The sequence below is a fragment of the Perissodus microlepis genome, chromosome 11, assembly GCF_051167445.1.
Source record: "Perissodus microlepis isolate ML-2025 ecotype Zambia chromosome 11, ASM5116744v1, whole genome shotgun sequence".
Lineage (NCBI taxonomy): Eukaryota > Metazoa > Chordata > Actinopteri > Cichliformes > Cichlidae > Perissodus > Perissodus microlepis.
Genome location: NC_140471.1, coordinates 11,488,795 through 11,507,490, shown reverse-complemented (window position 1 = coordinate 11,507,490; position 18,696 = coordinate 11,488,795). Strand labels below are relative to the sequence as shown.

At 40.7% G+C, this 18,696-nt stretch overlaps 1 protein-coding gene across 1 annotated transcript in view; it reads right to left on the bottom strand.

Moving 5' to 3' along the window:
• The window catches only part of adamts16 (ADAM metallopeptidase with thrombospondin type 1 motif, 16), a 52,551-nt gene extending 40,083 nt beyond the window's left edge, over positions 1–12,468 (bottom strand). The window contains exons 1-3 of the mRNA XM_084944879.1: positions 12,155–12,468; positions 11,956–12,046; positions 8,565–8,923 (exon numbers count right to left, since the gene is read on the bottom strand). Coding sequence (XP_084801005.1) covers positions 8,565–8,923; positions 11,956–12,046; positions 12,155–12,241 — 537 coding nt within the window. The 5' untranslated portion in view covers positions 12,242–12,468. The remainder of the gene's footprint in view (positions 1–8,564; positions 8,924–11,955; positions 12,047–12,154) is intronic.
• Positions 12,469–18,696: the final 6,228 nt, after the last annotated feature.

Genomic DNA, 18,696 nt, shown 5'->3' with positions numbered 1-18,696 from the left:
CAACAGATTCAGACAGTTGGAGATGGTTTCTCTTGCTCTCTTCCTCTCTTTTTCACTCTCAGTCTCTCTAAACATGCACCACATTTGTGATGACAGTCAGTTGGCATGTAGTGTTTGTACTTTAACTGCACTTGGCAGTTACAACGATTTCCCTATAATATGTTTAAATGACTACAGTCGCCACTGCTTTTTTTTCCTTTTTGTTTCACTGTGAGTGGAGTATGAGGCCCTTCATCCCTGCAGTCAGATGCTGGCTAACAGAGACACAGTGACACAGTTGCAGTGGTGAGGTAGTGAGTGTGTATTAATGTGTCTTTGTGTGTGTATGTGCATATGTCAGTCCTTACACAGTACAAAGTGGAAGTTTGTGTGTGAGACAAAACAGTGGGAGAGACAGCTGGAAAATTAGGGCTCATAAATGTGGAACTCAAAAGTCTGCATGTGTGGATGTCTGCAGATGTTTCCATATCTCTAAGTAGGGGAATCTCTGGTAGCAATAAGTTAGACTCGCAGGAGCAAATTTCAAACAGTGATGTCTTTCATGCTGACAAGGTCTTCAGAACCAATTTTTTCATCATCACTCATCAACCTGGGCTGTTTACCCTTCATACAGGTCAGAGAACTAGCGAAGCAGAGTCTATGGAAAGTACCGCGTTGAGCTTTGCATGCGAAAACTATGAGGTCGATACAGATGTGTCAGCTATGACCACAATGACCATGCAGTTTCCAGCTTTCATCACATACTGTAGTAAAAAAAGTTATTGTCAGTACTGTGCATTTATGAAGTAATTAGCATGATTGGTTCTACAGCTGTCAGAATGGCTTATTCCTTGCAATATTATCAAATTATGAATATTAATACAGGTAAATATCCAACTGACCACATGATTCCTAGAGTGTGACATTAATGGTAAAATGGGGTAGAGGGGCAGGCTGCTGGGGTACTTCAAGTTGTATGCTCAAGCCAGAGAAGAGGAGTTGTTATTTACAGATGTCCCATATTCAGATAATGATCATTTCCCACTATACAGTAACTGGTGTTTCACAGATGAAAGCTACACACAAACAGCAACACTATATGGACAAAAATGTAGGCCTTGACTGCTTAGTCTTTGAATTCAGCTGTTTTCAATCCCATTGCCACGAGTGTAAAAATCAAGCACTTAACCATGCAATCTGCTTTTGCAAAAAAAATGTGGCTCGTTTTAAAGAGCTCACTGAATTCGAGCATGGTACTATAATAGGAAGCCACCATTGCAAAAAGTCAGTCTGTAAAACTTCTTCCTTTCTATATATTCCACAATCAACTTTAAGTGGTATTTTTGCAAAGTGGAAGCGTTTAGGAACCACAGCAACAGCCGCAAAGAGCCAGACCACGTAAAGTTGTCGAATGCTGAAGCGGAAAATGCGTAACAGTCGCCAACGCTCTGGTGACTCAGTAACTGCAAAGTTGCAAACCTTCTCTGGCATTAACATCAGCAAAACATTCCATGCCAGAAAGATGAGGGTGCGTGATCAGTTATTGAGGGAAAGAAAGAAGTGAGAAAGAGGCTTACTAAAACGTTACCACCTTCCACCATTGCTGGCCTGCCAACGGTCAAGAAATACCCCAGCCAGGATTGTTGCTTATATCACATGTGACAACCGGTGCGTGATTCCACATGGCACCCGCCCCGGCGCTGTGTAATCACAGACAATTGTCAACAATTGGTTCCAAGTCACGATGAGGCCTCTGACCTGAACTGTGCTGCCGCCAACCATCAGAACTTCACATGCTAAGTATTTATTTTTTCTGTGTGGGTGGTTCAGGGATTGAACACTGGGGCATTAGTGTGGTGATATGGTAAAGTAGCTCTACAGGGGAAAGACTGCCAAGAACATTAAAAAAAAATCCCTTTTCATCATTTTTTTGTTGTTGTTGTATGTGGTTATTTTTAGTCAATCCATTGCAATGAACAAGACAGTCAAGAAAGGAAACCTATTGAGTGAGAGAACATCAACCATAGGATTTAAACCTGCAGCATGTGTACTGACTGTTTAGCTTGCGGTTGTTATAGAAACAGACATCTTTTGATAGCTAATAGCAGTAGTTTAGACAGCGCAGGGAAATCTGGCTGACATTCAGTCTCAAAAAGAACTGTATCTACAGAGAAGATATTTTCAGAGCTGCACTATTTAAATTTGACTTATTTGTAGCTGTATGCTGCCAACTTTATAAGAAAAAACCTTTAATTTCCACTTTTGTTTACATTTGCATATGATACTTCACTGTAACAGCATTTACAATACAATACATGAAGCAAACAGTTCAAGAGCAAGTGGTTCGCCATTTCAACCGAAGCCAAAGGCGTTCCACTGGAGACATGTCAGCAAGCATGAACAACAAGATAGCTATGGCCACATTTCAAAGTGACAGTGTTCACTCTTTTACTCAAAGTGATTTTTGGAGCTGACCATGGTAGCTTACTGCCATGTCATGGCATTTCAATATTTTGTCTATGCAACTTCACTTTTTTTCCCGGGTAAAATCATCAGTGTCGCTTTAATATTTTAAATGAGCGCATGAAAAGCTCTTTCAAAAGCATCGCAAAGCCAAGTTAGGGATGAGCAGCTAATATGCTTGTGTCTGGAGCTCCATCATAAAAAGGACCATGAGTCACTCCTCCACATATTATCCTGTTTCCTCTCATCTGCATTTTGTCACATAGACTGAAAGGACTGTTTCTCTGGAAGGATAGATCAATGCATCTAATTGTTTTATAAATGCTGTCAATGTAATTTGTCCTGTGCTTCAGATATCCAATCCAGATGTTGATGCCACAGTATTTAACTGTTGGCTGTGAGCTCTTCTAAAATATGCTGATTTAATTTTAAGTGTTATATTACTGAATACATCAAGTTCCAGTGACAGAAAACTAGACACGCAGAGGTGCTGTACTGTGTGTGCAATGAATTTAAACAAAGCTAAAGGATGTCGTTACTCAGCTAACAGCTAACAGACAAAAACAGATTATCTTTTTTATGCAGTTTTTGAGTTGAGCACAAACAACATACATGCACTTTCTTTCATTTCATACGTACGTGAGCGTGTGTGCAGGCTGCTATGTTAAGAGATTAGGTCACACTGGTCCCTTTCCTAAATAGCCAAAGTCATCGGATTACACAGTACGCAGTATGAAGTGCAAATAGCAGTCATAAAATGCTGAAATACTACTTGGGAGGGCGCAGACAGCTGGACTGTGTATCAGACTCATCCAGACAAGCAGCAACAAGAACGGGGGGGGAGTAGGCGGGCAAGAAACAGAAGGAAAACGGAAATGAGGCGGGGAAGCGCTCAGTGCATTACAAGATGCACCTGACTGTAGGCTGTATATGTTTCTGTCATTATTTATCTCTACCCCCTCCTCGCTGTCCTCAACAAAAATACGTGGCAACTTTGGCATCTCAAACACAAGGCTTCACATTTCCAAACAATCCGTCTTTTGACAGAACAAAGTGCTTCAAGAGATGATGCTGCAGTGCTTTATTTGTCATCCACACTGATTCCACGCTGGCTACACTTCCAGCAGCCGAAGGCACGGATTCAGATTGTGAGCTTTGCGTTGACAGAGTTAACTGAACAACTGTGAATTGCTCTCTCGGGTCATATTTTAGTTTAATGCGCATTTCTTTACGAATTAGAGATTCCCACTGTATCCAAAATATCCAGCACGGATTACACAAACTGGAGGTCCTCATTACTTAATCTCCGTGGTATGGTGGAGGAAACCATGAATGATGAAGCCTTGATAAAACTGTTCTCACATCATTGGGTGCACAGTATCTACTGAGAAATGGTGATAGCAACCTGCCAAGACCACACTATGTGCTTTTCAAAGCTTCACTAACATCAGTAGACCCATCCCTCATATTCGCTTGGAAATCCCAGAGGTGGAAGAAATGTGCAGCATTCTATTATTACCATGACTGCGTGCCCCGAGGCAAGAAACACACCCATCCTTTTACAAGTGGAAAACACATACCTTCCAAGTGATTTGTAGTGGCAGGACATTAAGAATTTCCCTTTGATACAAAAGGAAGGTGTGCTTTACAAGTCTGAGTAAAATTAGCCAAACTGATACAGATGTAGGTGAAGCACAGGGCTAAAGTACAGATGTGAAAAAAGGACATACTGTATAGAGAGTAAGCAGTTGCTTATTAGTAGTTACTAGTTGAAAAAAGGTTATTATGCATACCTTTATGTAATGTTCATGGATGCAAATTAGCAGGACATAAAATAGCATACTAAAAAGGCACAATAAGACCAAATCGTTACTTTGGTAGTACAGTGCTGCTGCTATGCTGTATTCAGAAAAATATTTGAGAAAATGAGTCATAATAACTCAATAATTTAAGCTAGCAGGTTCCAGCATGGGGTTTGCAGACAGCCAAGTCTCAAAGTCAACATATTTACAGATAAGATTCATGCTTGCAGCTCTGTGAGGCTTACAGGTACAACATTCTTTTACGTTTTGCCACCATGCTGGTGATTTCACAATGTCAACTAGCTGCTGTTAGGTAGGCTGGATGACAATAACGATGTTCAACATATTAGTTCAGCATGCTAGCATGCTAAACATCTTGTGTCTGAGTAGGTTTTTAGTCATCCTGGTCACGGTAGTCATTGAAAAAACAACAAAGCTTGAAAAAGAAGGCAACTGGAGTTCTTTAGGTGTATGAAGATGTTTCACCTCTTATCCAGGATGCTTTTACAGGTCTAAAATGGCTATTTACCCCTAGTAAGGGGTTGTCCCCTTTGGAAGTGGTCTTGAGGTCACTGACCTACTATTGATCATGTGAGTCATCTCAAGGTGTGAATAAGGCGTGGGTCATTACCATCACCAGTGGGTTAAGGGTGAAATCCCTGTGAAACCTTGGATGAGAGGTAAAATGTCATCACAAACCTAAAGAACTCCAGTTGTCTTCTGTTTCAAGATCTCAGGGATAACATCTTTTTTCCCCTTTGTTTGGACCAAAAATTGCACAAGATGCCATATGTAGGCATAGGGACGAAAAAAAGTTACCAGATTGGAACAATTTCTGCATATCACTCCTCAATAGCCTCATACCCATAAAAGCAGGACTAAAGCATATCATGCTGCAGCATAAAGTCGACACAGAGAAGGAACTGTTTTATGATGGGCTGTTCCATGTGTGTGTGCTGGTGTATGAAACCCTTTGGCAGGTGATCAGTGGGATTGGCCTGAAACTTTTATTCCATCAATTCATTGCTTGTAAGTCAGAGATTTTTACGGCTGACCACCCTCCTGTCATCAACTGCATGGGCTGCCAGAAGATGAGAGTTGAAAAGGAAAATTATAAATAGGCTTTAACAATGTTACACTCCCTACAAGAAGAATTTTAGCACTTCAAACTTCCAGGGAGGGAGCAACGACCCTTATATTCTTCGTCAATGTCACTCCTTTTCACTCTGATCTTTCATTATCCTTCTGTTGGCGTCGATTAGCCAGCGTGAGAAACCCTAACCCTTTTTTTTTTTTTTTAAAGAATGACAGCGCAAACAAATGTGATGAAAGAGTCTAATCTAAGTTGTATCACTGCACATTTGGAGTCCAGGTGCAGTGCTACTCCGGTCAATATTTACCTGTTCCTTGCTAAAGCAAACTGGCCAAAGTGCAAGGTCTCCCATATGCTTTCAAGTAGTCCAGTGAACTCTGTTATGACGTTTTGACCAGTTGTATGCAACATCTGTAGCACGCACACACACTTACATTAACTGGCTGGACTTGAACACTTGTCCAAGAAATTTGAACCTTAACCAAAGCTTATATTAACGTTAAATCAATCTAAACATCTTCATATTAAAATCCGTTGAGGTATCATATACGTTGACACCACAACGTAACAATGTAAATGGCTTAAGTCCCTAGAAAACTGGCACTATGCACAGCCAGTTTAACCCTATAGGTATGTAGGTCTTTAGTGCAAAAACTCATCTTATGTATCAACACTGACTGTGTGACAGTGGTGAAGTTAAATATTATGCTGAAAAATTCTTATATGCAGTTTAGCCCTTAATAAAATGCATTCTTCCCTTTTTTTGAAAATCAGTAACCAGCTTGATCTTTTCCCTAGAATCTAAATACCTTTGCCTGCTGATATTGCTTTGCACTTTCCAACTTCACATCAGAAAAAGCCAAATTCCCAATGATGCCCTGACCCAGTCTGTCCTAGCCCGCCTCAGCCGTGAGAACAACATTTACAGTCTCTGCAACCCTGGACCTTTTGGCTGGATCTTTTATTGGGATCTGCTCTGAAATGTAGACACACACACACACACACACACACACACACAGAAGAAGAGAAGCATCCCTGGAGATGTGCCATTCTCTGCCTGTAGTTTTAGAGGGCAATTCTCAGACACAGCAGTGGTCCCCTACAATGAAATATAAACATGGAATTTATTTTAGCCTAATTAAAAACACTAAAAGCCATGCTTAAGTGAAATGCGGTCAAACTGTTTTTTAGGGGAATTTGCTTTTGGTAAAACTGTGAAAAGAAACAAGTTCAAACAATATTTCTTTTTTCAGATGAAAGCTTATATCCCACTGGCCTGAATGCATTCACTAACGGATGTCAACTGACAAATGAAGCATTCCACTGATGTTGAAGAACAAAATGAGGAACACTTGAGAACCAAGCTTCAGCTGTACAACAGAAAAAGAGTAGAATGTATAATGAAATTAAGTGGCATAAGAGCAAATGAAAAGAAACAATAAGACCAAACAAATCAATAAAATTCTCAACAGAAAGTCTGGTTGAACAAAAAAGGTTTGAGTCAACTAAACATAGCTGTAGTGGTAGACCGTTCCAATGCCTTGTGCCACAAGTGCCAGAGGCTGAAAGGCTCTGTCTCCACTAGTCTTCAGTCAAATGTGTGAAACAACTAACACATGCTGAGCCTGTGAACGAAGACTGCAAGCAGCAGTGTATTTTGTAAGAAATAATCTCGAGCCTGGTGATTTAGTGCTCTGTGTGTGTGTACGTACGGTCATTTTAAACTCTACTGGCAGCCAGCGTAAAGAACATGCTGACTTCAAAACGAATAAGTGTGTAGGTAAGTTTTTGTATTAATTAAGTCCTTTGTTCTCTAGTCCAGACTGCTAAGAGGGTTAATATAACACTTGGGGTCTTAGCGTGGCACTACCTCACTTGAGCTTATTACAGTAATTTCTTCTTTATGTTCATGCAGCACAGGAGGACCACCAAGGCGAGAACTGGAATTTAGCCAGTAAATCTAAACAGAATGTAAACTAGTCCAGAGGATTTAATTCAGATTGATTCAGTCAGCCTTTTTAGCCCAAACTGCATAATAATGACTTTTATGCCTAAAAAAAAGATGGACTTATTATACATTAACGAGTAGAAAGAAAAATAAAATTGCTTCCAAACACTGCTAGAGCAGATACCGAGTTAGTAATTCTTTCCCACGCCTCACTCTGACCAAACACACAAATACAGCTGATCATTTAAACACCAATAAATCTGCTCAGGTTTGCATGTGGATATCCGCTTACTGTCTGTGTAGCTTTTAGAGTGCTCAGAGTTTAATTTCACCTGGATTGGATTTGCACCCATTTCAATCCTCTTTAAGCAGTGACAGCTGCAAACGTTGCGGCCTTCAAGATGATGCAAAGGTGCTTCTCGTTGTTGAAGGAATATTAAAAATATTTTTATATCCGTGTAGTAAACGCCATGTGATGGCCATGTGTTAAACGTAAAGATAAAATATCATCAAAACATTGTCATGGCATATTTGGCTCATGTGTATTTTTAGAATTTTCCTGGCTTGTAGCAAACATGATGTGAACATGAAGCTTAGCTTTTCCATCCATTAGTTATTCATTAGCCGACTTACAACTAATAATGCATGACACGCTGGAACGAGAACCTCCTGTGTATGTTTTGCCAACTTATTTGGTGGGTTTTTAAGTCAATTTAAGTCAATTTTCTCTGCACACCAGACAGACAATGGACTGACTCAAGAACTGTGTGAAAGACAGCCATAGAAGCATACTGTCGAGAGTCATAATGTTTCATCAAAAAGTATGGCGTCTCACAATGAAAGAATTATTGAATTGAATTTACTGTCTGTCTTTTGTCTCGGGGTGTTAAGTTACTATATTCCAAACTTTGTGTTGAAATCCAAAAAAGGTCAATAACCTCTCTCTTTCTGCCTCCCCGTCCCCGGTTTTGCCATGACAAGAACTCTGACACTCAGTGTTTATAGTATCAGCGGTCCCAGGACGAGCCAAATTTCTTTGGCTCCCAAGCTCGTTTTGTTTTCTCAGTCATTGAGTGCAATTAGAGAGCTCACTGCTAAACCTACATGCTGCCAAAACTTAAGCAATATAAAAATGTCCCTGAGATGCACTTATGATGAATTTACCGTGAAGTCTTTTTGACTGATACAGATGCACACACACCCTTTATCTGAATTATTTACTGACTTTCCTTTCTTATCTTCAGAACCCACCCTGCAGCCCATCTTTGTTTTGACTCACCATCCCCATGCATGTGGATAGTGCCACAGAGGAGTTGACCCTTGACCTCAGTGACCCTTGGTAAAAGCAGAGGTCATCCTGATGGTAGGCCCTCAGGCTCTTGGTGCCATTCTTTCCCAGGACCTGGATGGTGAAGCCAGGTGCAATCAGGCTTTCTGAGGCGTCCCTCAGCTCCATGTGGAAGTCCTGCCCCAAGCCTCTGAGTCGGAAGTGGACTGTTTCGCTGATGCTTTCAGCGGCAGATGAGTCTGCGTCTGAAGCGAGGGATCTGCGCCGCCTTTTGCGCTGGTGGTGGGCAATTTCATGAGAGACGTAAACGCCTTGGTGGTCGACCTCATATGGAGATACAATCTCATATTCTGGAGATAAAGGATGTTGAAGGAAGAAGAGGCAAGGAAAGGGACAGGAAATGTGAAAAGACAAATGAAACACTGAGTGAAAATTGCAATCACAACACCCACAAAAAAGGCAGCCACAAAAAGAAACTAAATCTAGTCTTTTAATGTGGACATATTAAATATAAAGACATTTCTTAACTTGGAACTATGCAACTGAAAGCCTGCTGAGAGGTTTTAAACTGTGATGAGAGAAGACTATATTTTTACAGATAAAAAAAATAAATGTTTAGCCTCATGGTAAATCTATACTAATTTGTTGTGTCAACATAATTAATTATGAATTGCTGCACATTGTGTCAGCTGCTGCCTTGGTTACAACACGGTCTAAAACTACAGCTTTTTGCTTTTCTTTGTTAGCTCTCCTCTGCCTGCCTCATTTACTTTTGCTGACGGGGTCAAAAGAGGATTACGAGAAAAGGAAGCTTTCTAGACAATTCCAGGCCTTTTAGTAGAGAGTGAATCATGTTTGACCAAGTACTTTACTCTATTTCTTTTATATAGCTCAAACCGGATAACAGCAAGTCATAAAGGGAGATGGTTGAATGTCATAGCCCTCGTGTTGCAGTCCAGTTAAAAGTCTAATCATGCTGTGATCATAAGAATTAACGGGCTTTCCTCAAAAGGTCAAATCAAAAGTAGCTGACTTTATACTGACTCCTTGCTTTGGTCCAAGTTTCATTTTGAGGAAAAATCATGTGACAGTGAATATTGCTTAAGGTCATCTGAGGAGTAAGAATGGCAGAATAGACTAAGGGACATCTTTTATAAGAAATGAACATATTCACTCTTGCATATACTTGAAATATATATAGAAAAGGTGCATGATGGCCAGCCATCTATCCATCCATCCATACAGGGTACATCCTGGACAGGTCACCACTCTGTCACAGGGCTGACACACAGAGACAGACAACCATTCACATGGATATTCACAGATATAACCAGTTAAGAAAGGACAATTAAGATTAACCGCATGCATACTTTTGGATTGTGGCAGGAAGTTGAACTTACGGGAACCTACGCAGACACGAGGAGAACATGCAAACTCCACATACACTGGATTCAAACAGAGGACTTGCTTTCTGTGAAGTGACTGCACTAACCAATGCACTGCTCTGCGTTAAATGTGCATGATTGCTCTCATTTTAAATTATTTATTTATTTATTCATTTTTACCATAACTTTTGTTACTGTCCTGGGAACTTAGTTAAAAGGGACACCTGATGCTGTCGTGTTTTAAGTCACACAGCTTAAAACATTTTACAGTTGATGCTTTAAGAGTAATCTGGAAGCAAACAGACATAAGAGCATCATGGCTGATTTTGGCACAGTACTGGAATGGCCACTGTAAATGTGTTTAGCCATGCAAAAGTGATACGGTGTCACTTTTTTCAGGTTAAAGTGCACAGAAATAACAACAACATTGGACAGTCAATAAGGGCATGTCCCAGTTACCGTACAGGCTGACCTGCTTTAGCAAGACCTAACAATGAGTATATATAGCACTGAGACAGACAGGTTCTGGCAGTGGGAAAAACATGCAGGGTGGCAGACTGTGTGTCATCACTGCCTGTGCCAATGCCTGCTTTTTGGTGCATCTTGGTCATTCAGTGTATCTACACACAGCACGACCTGTCCTCAGCAGCGGGTGATTTATTTAAAGCACCTTGATATGCTACGACTGCATAAGTTTTAGCATGGGCAGCCAAGGCAGGAAGCAAAGCCTTGACATGTCACCAGTCTTATCTATCTCAGAGTTACAGGACTGCAAAGAGCAAACACATGCCCCAAGTCTCAAGCATTTTCTATGCGGAAAGCAAAGCTCTTAAGCAAACCCAGAAAATGGTCCTCTCTGTCTTTGCCTCTCTGTCCACATCCCCCGAATGCATAGACACACACTTGCTTCCAGTTAACTGCTTGTCCCACCCTCACACAAAAAACAGCTGCGGTGACCCATGTCTGGCAGTATACAAACAAAGAGTCCGCGAGAACAGAGTACACATGCACACACACGCACAGACACACACACATGCACACAGAAAGAGAGAGACAGACAAGGCTGAGACAAGATCCTGCAGTTGTTGGTTTGTTGGTTTAGTGGCTCCTGAGTGCCATTAGCACTGATGAAGTCTTCAGCCAGTGGGCACCTTGGCTTAAAGATGATAAAGGAATGAAAATATGAATTCTGCATATGAACTCGTTCTAACATATGAATGTTGACACATTAACAAGGAGAAGTAATTGTTGAAGCGCCGCCTATGACACTAACTCAAAACACAAGCGAGGGCTTTCCCATTCCTTTCTGTTTCAGATCATCCGCACATGTGCTCACAGAGAGTTCATTTATGCAGACATATTTATGCACTTTCATGGTAACAACAACAACAACAAAAGATCTGGTAGAGAACTGCAAAGAAGTTGCTGAGTCATCACACCACATGGGGTTAGATCTACAAAAACAAGAACAGATAAAAGCCTCGCTCTTAACTGCCGGCACTAATAATTGACAAAGCAGGCATCACTGCATCCTCAAGGAAGAGTTTGGTCACTGTCCCAGCTAGATTGCTCTGGGAGCCATTTTTATCGTGTGTGTGTTTTTTTTTTGTCACCCCCCCTTCTTGTTCTTGACACGTGTCTTGACTTGAAACAAACAATTCCTTTCATGTAACGTGAAATAAGTGAAACGACTTTTACAGAATGAAAGAATTCCTTATTTTGCTGTAGACCACAGTTCGAGATCCTCTGCAGCATGCACCAACTAGTGACTCCGAGTCAGGGTACAGGTTGCCCCCCAGCGGTGAATGGCGGTAACGCACAACGCAGGTGAGCGCCGTTTGATGCTGCTGACCGCTTTATGGGAGAACGAGCGAGAAGTATTTATTGTCTTAATTCAACTGAAAAGCATAAAACAGACCAGCAACCCACAAAAACATCATTACAGTGGCAAAAAACATCAACACTTTCCCCCTCTGTTTTTCTTGTTTAAAGCCTACCTGTGTTTTGAGGTAAATTGAGAGACCGTAGCAGAATAGATGCGCCTTGATCACATTCGGCACTGCCAGCACCAGCATTCATAAGAACGCTCTGCGCGAGAAGAAGAAGTGCAAATGAACTTGTTTGAGTAATGATGCAGAAAGCACTTGCTTATTTGAGTTCCTGAAAACTTTATGAGCAGCATGCACGCAGACTTACGTTGCCCAGGGTGAGAAACCACAGCAGGTGGAAAAACGACGGTCTCCAGTTTCTGCACGCTGCGCAAGACAAACGCAAGAAATTCATGTCCGTGGATCACTTTTAACACACCTCCCAGCAGTATCGATATCTTAAATAAAACAGTTCAACAGCAGCAGCAGAGGCAGCACTTCTGCTTTAGATGAATGAAGCATCAAAGAGATTCGCATGCAGGCTTCAGTTTAACCACTTTGGTCTCCATTCATTTCCATGCGGAGTTCCAATCGCGGTAAACTGCTTGAACTCCAGTCCTCTCTCCCGGCAAGTCATTTTCTTTCTTTCCACTCAGACAGCCCTACAATCCCCCCCCCCCCTCTCTCCCTCTCCCTCCCTCATAGCTACGCTCACTCGGCCCCTCTCTCCCCCTCTCTCTCTACCCAGTGACCACCACGGATCCTTTTGACTCCCAACGAAATCATGTGATTGTCTTAAATAAGCCGCATCTCATCTTGGCAATGGCAGACTCCTGTAAAAATCGCACAGAGTCCGAATATGTTTCTCTTGGGAGCCCGACGAGGGAGCTCTGCGCACAATACTCTGTGTGAGTGTTTTCTGGTGTAGGGGGGCTTACCCTAAGCAGGCTACAGCCTGTAGCCAATCACATTTGGCACCTGCTTTGAGAGATGTTCTACTTCTCAGCTTACATGGTCGCTATGATATTTAACAAACACACAAAAAATGGTTTTCTTTATGTCCCCCATCAGGTCAGGTTCGAATATATGAATCCAGTCATGTGGATCTAGTGGTCCAAACGCGATTCAGAGATTACACCCTGGAGCAGGTAATCAGTAATTTGTGATGGTTTACAGTCTGAAATTTAACCACTGACCCCGTTTAATCCGCTTGCCGTTCTCCCATCTCTCCAATATTCCACAGCTGCACTGATAGGCAGCGTGCCAACATTTCTGAACTCCCTGCAGTCATTCATAGAAGTGCTCAGGAGTGTGGGAGCCAAAGCATCGGGAGCACTTGTTTCATATTCCGAAGTATTTTATCATCCTAAAAGAAAAACCAGATGAGATCTCTGCTGTACGGCAGGGGAAATAAATGTGTGGTGTTTACAGAGTGATCTTTTTGGCACCAAGTCAAAAAACATCTGAATGAGAGTGAAAGTCATTAAAGGTGATCTTCAAGCCAGAGGGTTTATAGAGTCCACAGAGGATGAAATGTATTTTTGCATATGGTTTCTAATTTCTACAAAGCAGAAAGATCAGACGGTGGCATATTTTGATGACTTTATATTTAGAAGCATTTAACTACATATAGCATGGGTCTTCGTAACAGAAACACTGGCATCTAAAAGCTCATATAGATTTGATGTTCAGGTGCAGAGCACACTAGATAGAAAGTTTACTTTGGTAAATTGGTAGGAAGAGAAGAACAGAAGCTAACCCAATAGTGAACTCAGCTCTCTCTGACACCAGGTCTTGTGGATTTGTTTCCCTCTGGAATGCAAAGTGTTTGATGAATCTTCCAGATGGCCTGTGTCATGTTGCATTAGTGATAGCTGTCATGTATGACAGATTAATTTGTTCTGAACGTCAGAACGTTAATCAGTGAGTTAGAAATCAGTGACCAACAACTAACTTTCTCCTGAACCATAGTCCCTACAGATAGGAAGCAGGATAAGCAAATGCAAGAACATTTTCATTCTGAGAGTAATATGTTCTAAGCCTATAAAACCGATACATATACAGTACCCACTTCCAGATTTCTGCCTCTGTTTGCCAATCCTGGGTTTAATCAGTGATAAAATGCCGTCATGAATACAATTCTTACCATATGTTTGGAGGTTCAGGAAATCTGTGCTTTACAACAGCAGCTGACACTGCAAGCACCCCTCCTCGTCCTCCTCCTCCCCCTTCTACATTATTACACAGACCCCTTGCTCAGACACATGTGTGCACTCGCAGCAATCCAATACTCACTCTGCATCTGTGTGTCTGGCATCACGTGAATGTATGGAAAATGTGCTGCTCTTATACATCTGTGTGAGCAAATGATTCATATTTGTTCAGCAAGTGCAGATCTTCACAGCTGATTGGAAAGTTGGCACACCTTTGGCGTTTGACAGCCTTTTGTTGGGATGTACGGCAGGATGCTTCACTGTGGGATGCGCGGGTGGGCAGATCAAACTGGCAGACTGAGAAATAATTGTTTGTTGTCTGTATTGTTTGAAGGAGCTGAAAAAAGAAAGCTCCTGTACATACACCAAGTGCTGTGAGTGTTTTGACCCCCGAACCTGTGAGCTCCTGTAGGCCTCTCAGTCTGCCTGCACGTCTGAGTGCTTGTTCTTCTGTCTTCCTGTCTCAATCAGCTTGGCTTAAAGCCCTACTGTCTGTCTTCAATAACATCTGTGGATGTACAAAGGCAGAGAACTGACACATAAAGGGAACTCACTCCAGCACATAGTCTAAAATATACAGTGCAGTGAAAAATAAGAACATCAATCATGGTTATTGTTGGAAATTAACATTTTTAATCCAGATTAAATGCCAGTGATTAAAGCTTCAGGCTAGCAGTAGGTGGCTTAGAACCCACAAGAAGTCTCCAGACTCCCCCACCCCAAATTTCATTACAGGAGTTTTAAGAATCTTACAAGTGTTAGCATCAAAGTGCATGCATGTACAGTTAGAAAAAGATTTTAAAAATTTGACCCGTGTGGGAAGTTTGCCAGGAAAAAGTCTTTGCTGTCCAAAAGAGAAAATTAGAGGAAATCTAAAGTTTGCCTGTAGCAAAAACCCGGCCATTTGGAATACCTTGACCTTCGACAGATGATCTAAATTGTGATCAAAGTTGTTCAGTGAGACCAAAGGCAACATTTTTTTATTTTTTTATGTCGTGCTTACGTCGTGACACGTAATTTTAGTATCTGAGGTCTAGTCACACTTGTTTACCTGTGTAAGTGCATCTAGATACAAAGAGGAAAAATATTTGAATTGCAAGATGGACAAACTTTCTCCAAAGTTTTCTGAACTTGGTGAGGCTGAATACAGAAGAAAGTCAAATTGCAGAAAGATGCTGATTAAACAACAGCCGCATTCCAGATGCACAGCTTGTTTTTGACTTCTTTGAAGGTTATATGTGAACAAGGGACACCGAAAGAGCCCGAAAAGAAGACATTAACTGCTTAAAATATGTACGAAAATTAATTTTTAACAATCCCAAAGAGCATCTTTACTGCTTCAGCAACACAGAATGAGTAGAATTTCCAGAAGATGTCTGATACCACTGAGCATCAGCCGGCAGTTCCTCTCATTTGTTTGTCTACTTCCTACTTGGAAAAAATATCACTGGCAGACAATCATGCCAGGTAGGATTAGCACATCATCACAAGTAAACCAAAAACACCCCAAAATAACTAAACACCTACTCTGCTCCTAAGGATCGATCATTTCAACAGCTAAAGCAGATAGCAGCTGCCTATAATTAGCTGTCATCAAGGTCTGCGTGCGTGTCTGGTGAGAGCAGAATACGCTTGTGGTAAGCATATGTGATTTTGTGTGCATGCTCTCGTGTGATTTATGTGCATATGTGTCTTTGTACGTTAGTGTGAGTCTGTTCACGCATGTATGGATGTACTTATGTGTTTGGGTCTTTGTGTGTTTGCGTGCACAATAAGCTGACAGCAGCTGTAGAATTCCTCTCAGCGCATCACAGAGGGGTAGGCTGATGGGAACTGACACGAAGCAAGAGTAAAGGGAGGTGGGAAACGGAGATGAAGGTGGAGCGGAGCAATGGGAGACGGTGGTTGCCAGGCAGTGTAAATGATTGAAGGGTTAGTCAGAATTTGCAAAAACTCTGCACCGCTGTCGAAGAATATTATTAATCCTTTATTTATCCAGGTAAAAAATCTCATTGAGATTAAAAATCTCATTTCCAAGAGAGACCTGGCATCATGGCAACAAAAGTCACATACCACATAGGTATATAACATTTAAAACAAATACAATATCCCATACAAACATGTGTAAAATATACAATAACAGATCAAATTAAGAGTACATTAAAAACAATCACACTGAGTAAAAGAGCTGTTCTCTCGTTCCTTTAAGACAGACTTAAACTCTCCCAAGGTAACCAATTCTGATAATTTCAGTTCCTTCTGCAGATTATTCCAGGAAGCAGGGGCAGCGTATTTAAAAGCCCTTTTCCCCAATTCTGTTCTGATTTTTGGAACAATCAATTGTATGATTTTGTTCGAACGAAGGTTGTATTGGTTGTGGTTTTTACACATATAAACACATAAATAAGATGGAACCAGCCCAAGGAGAGATTTATAGATAAAGATCAACCAATGGGAGAGTCTGCGAATATGCAAAGATGGACATTTAGCAGCAGCATACAAAGAACAATGATGTACATGATTTCCATAGCCAGTAATAAAACGTAAAGCACAACGGTACACAGTATCCAACCTCTTTAGGCAGTGGGCAGGTGTATTCATAAAAAGCAGGTCACCATAATCCAATAAAGGTAAAAAGGTTGCACGAATCAAATGTTTTCTCACTTGGAGGGAGAAACAGGATTGGTTTCTAAAAAAGTAACCTAGTTTTAGTTTTAACTTCGACACAAGCCTTTGAATGTGAGTCTTAAATGACAAATTCTGATCTATAATGATCCCTAGATACTTGTAAGATGTGACCATTTCAATTTCAGATCCTTGAATTGTTTTAATCTTAGGAGATGTAGCTAACAACTCTTTGCCATTTGAGAATAACATGAGCTTGGATTTCTCTGGATTTAACACCAACTTAAGTTGAGTTAAATGGGACTGAACGACATCAAAGGCAGACTGCAGAAATTGCAGGGTTTGTGCTATTGAAGGGGATGAACAATAAATAATTGTATCATCTGCATAAAGATGAAATGCTGCATTTGACAAATTATCACAAAGGTTGTTTATGTAAAGAGAAAATAGCAATGGCCCTAATATGGAGCCCTGCGGAACTCCTTTGGATACTGGGAGAAAAGAGGAAGAAGACCCAGCAGCATGGACACACTGTTTTCTTGCTGACAAGTAATTTGAAAACCAACTTACAGCATTTACAGATAGACCAATATTGTTTAGTCTATTTAATAAAATAGCATGGTCAACTGTATCAAAAGCCTTTGACAAGTCAAGAAAAAGAGCAGCACAGTATTTTTTGCAGTCCATCGAATCAACAATGTCATTAACCACTTTAATAGCAGCAGTTATTGTGCTGTGTTGTTTTCTGAATCCTGACTGATGTTGGGAAAGAACTGAATTTTTGTCCAAAAAGTCTTTCAGTTGTTCACTAATGAACTTTTCTAGAACTTTTGCTAGAACACACAATTTAGATATGGGCCTGTAATTATTAACATCTGAAGGATCACCTCCTTTCAGCAAAGGGAGAACATAGGCAGATTTCCATATTACAGTGATCTCACTGTTCGAGAGGCTAAGATTAAAAATGTAAGTTATTGGTTCTGCTATAAAATCTGCAGCCAACTTAAGAAAATAGGGATCAAGTTGATCTGGTCCTGCAGATTTATTTAGATCCAACAGATTTAAAGCCCTGTGGACCTCAAAAACATTTAGCGGAGAAAAACAAAAGGGTTGGACCACAGATTCAGTTTGAGCGGTTGCAGAGAGAGCCTCTTGTTGATTAAGCTGTTTTAAATCTGGATATAAAGATTCAAATAGAGATCCTGAAGAAACAAAATGCTCATTAAAGCAGTTTAGAATGTCGCATTTCTCTGTTAAAGTGCAGGAGTCTTTTACAACAAAAGTTGGCATCTCATTTGTAGTTATGTCCCCATAAGAAGATTTTATTATTTTCCAGAATTTTTTAGGATCGTTCAAATGTTTAGTAGTATTTGAAAGATAGAATTCTGATTTGGCCTTTTTAATTGAGGAAGTTGAACGGTTTCTGAGCTGTCTAAAAATCAGCCAATCCGCTTCGGATTTAGTTTTTCTGGCCTTAGCCCAGGCAGCATCCCTTTTTTTGAGTAGACTGGAGAGCTGAGGAGAAAACCAAGGGTTGTTTCTGCATTTTACTCTAAATTTGCGGATAGGGGCATGTTTATTTATAATTTTGATAAAAGTATCATAAAAATAATTCCATGCCAGCTCAAGATCAGTTATCAGGTAGATTCTACTCCAGTTATAGTCCCATAAATCATGAAAGAAAGCTTGCTCACAGAAATGCTTAAAATCTCGTTTAAAAGCTATCTGTGGCCTTGATTTTGGGAGCTTCGATTGTCTGACTACAGCTACCACAGAGTGGTCACTGATATCATTTGCGAAAACCCCAGTGTGAGAATATTTATACGGCATATTAGTTAAAAATAAATCAATAAGTGATGACTTTTCTGGGCATTTAAGATTTGGACGAGTTGTGCTGTAAATTAGTTGTGTGAGATTATATGAATCACACATGGATTTAAAACTGTCTGAGGCAGAGGACAACCAGTCCCAGTTGAAATCTCCGGCCAGCACAATTTCATTAAAATCTAAAGTAGATAGTTTTTCACTAAGT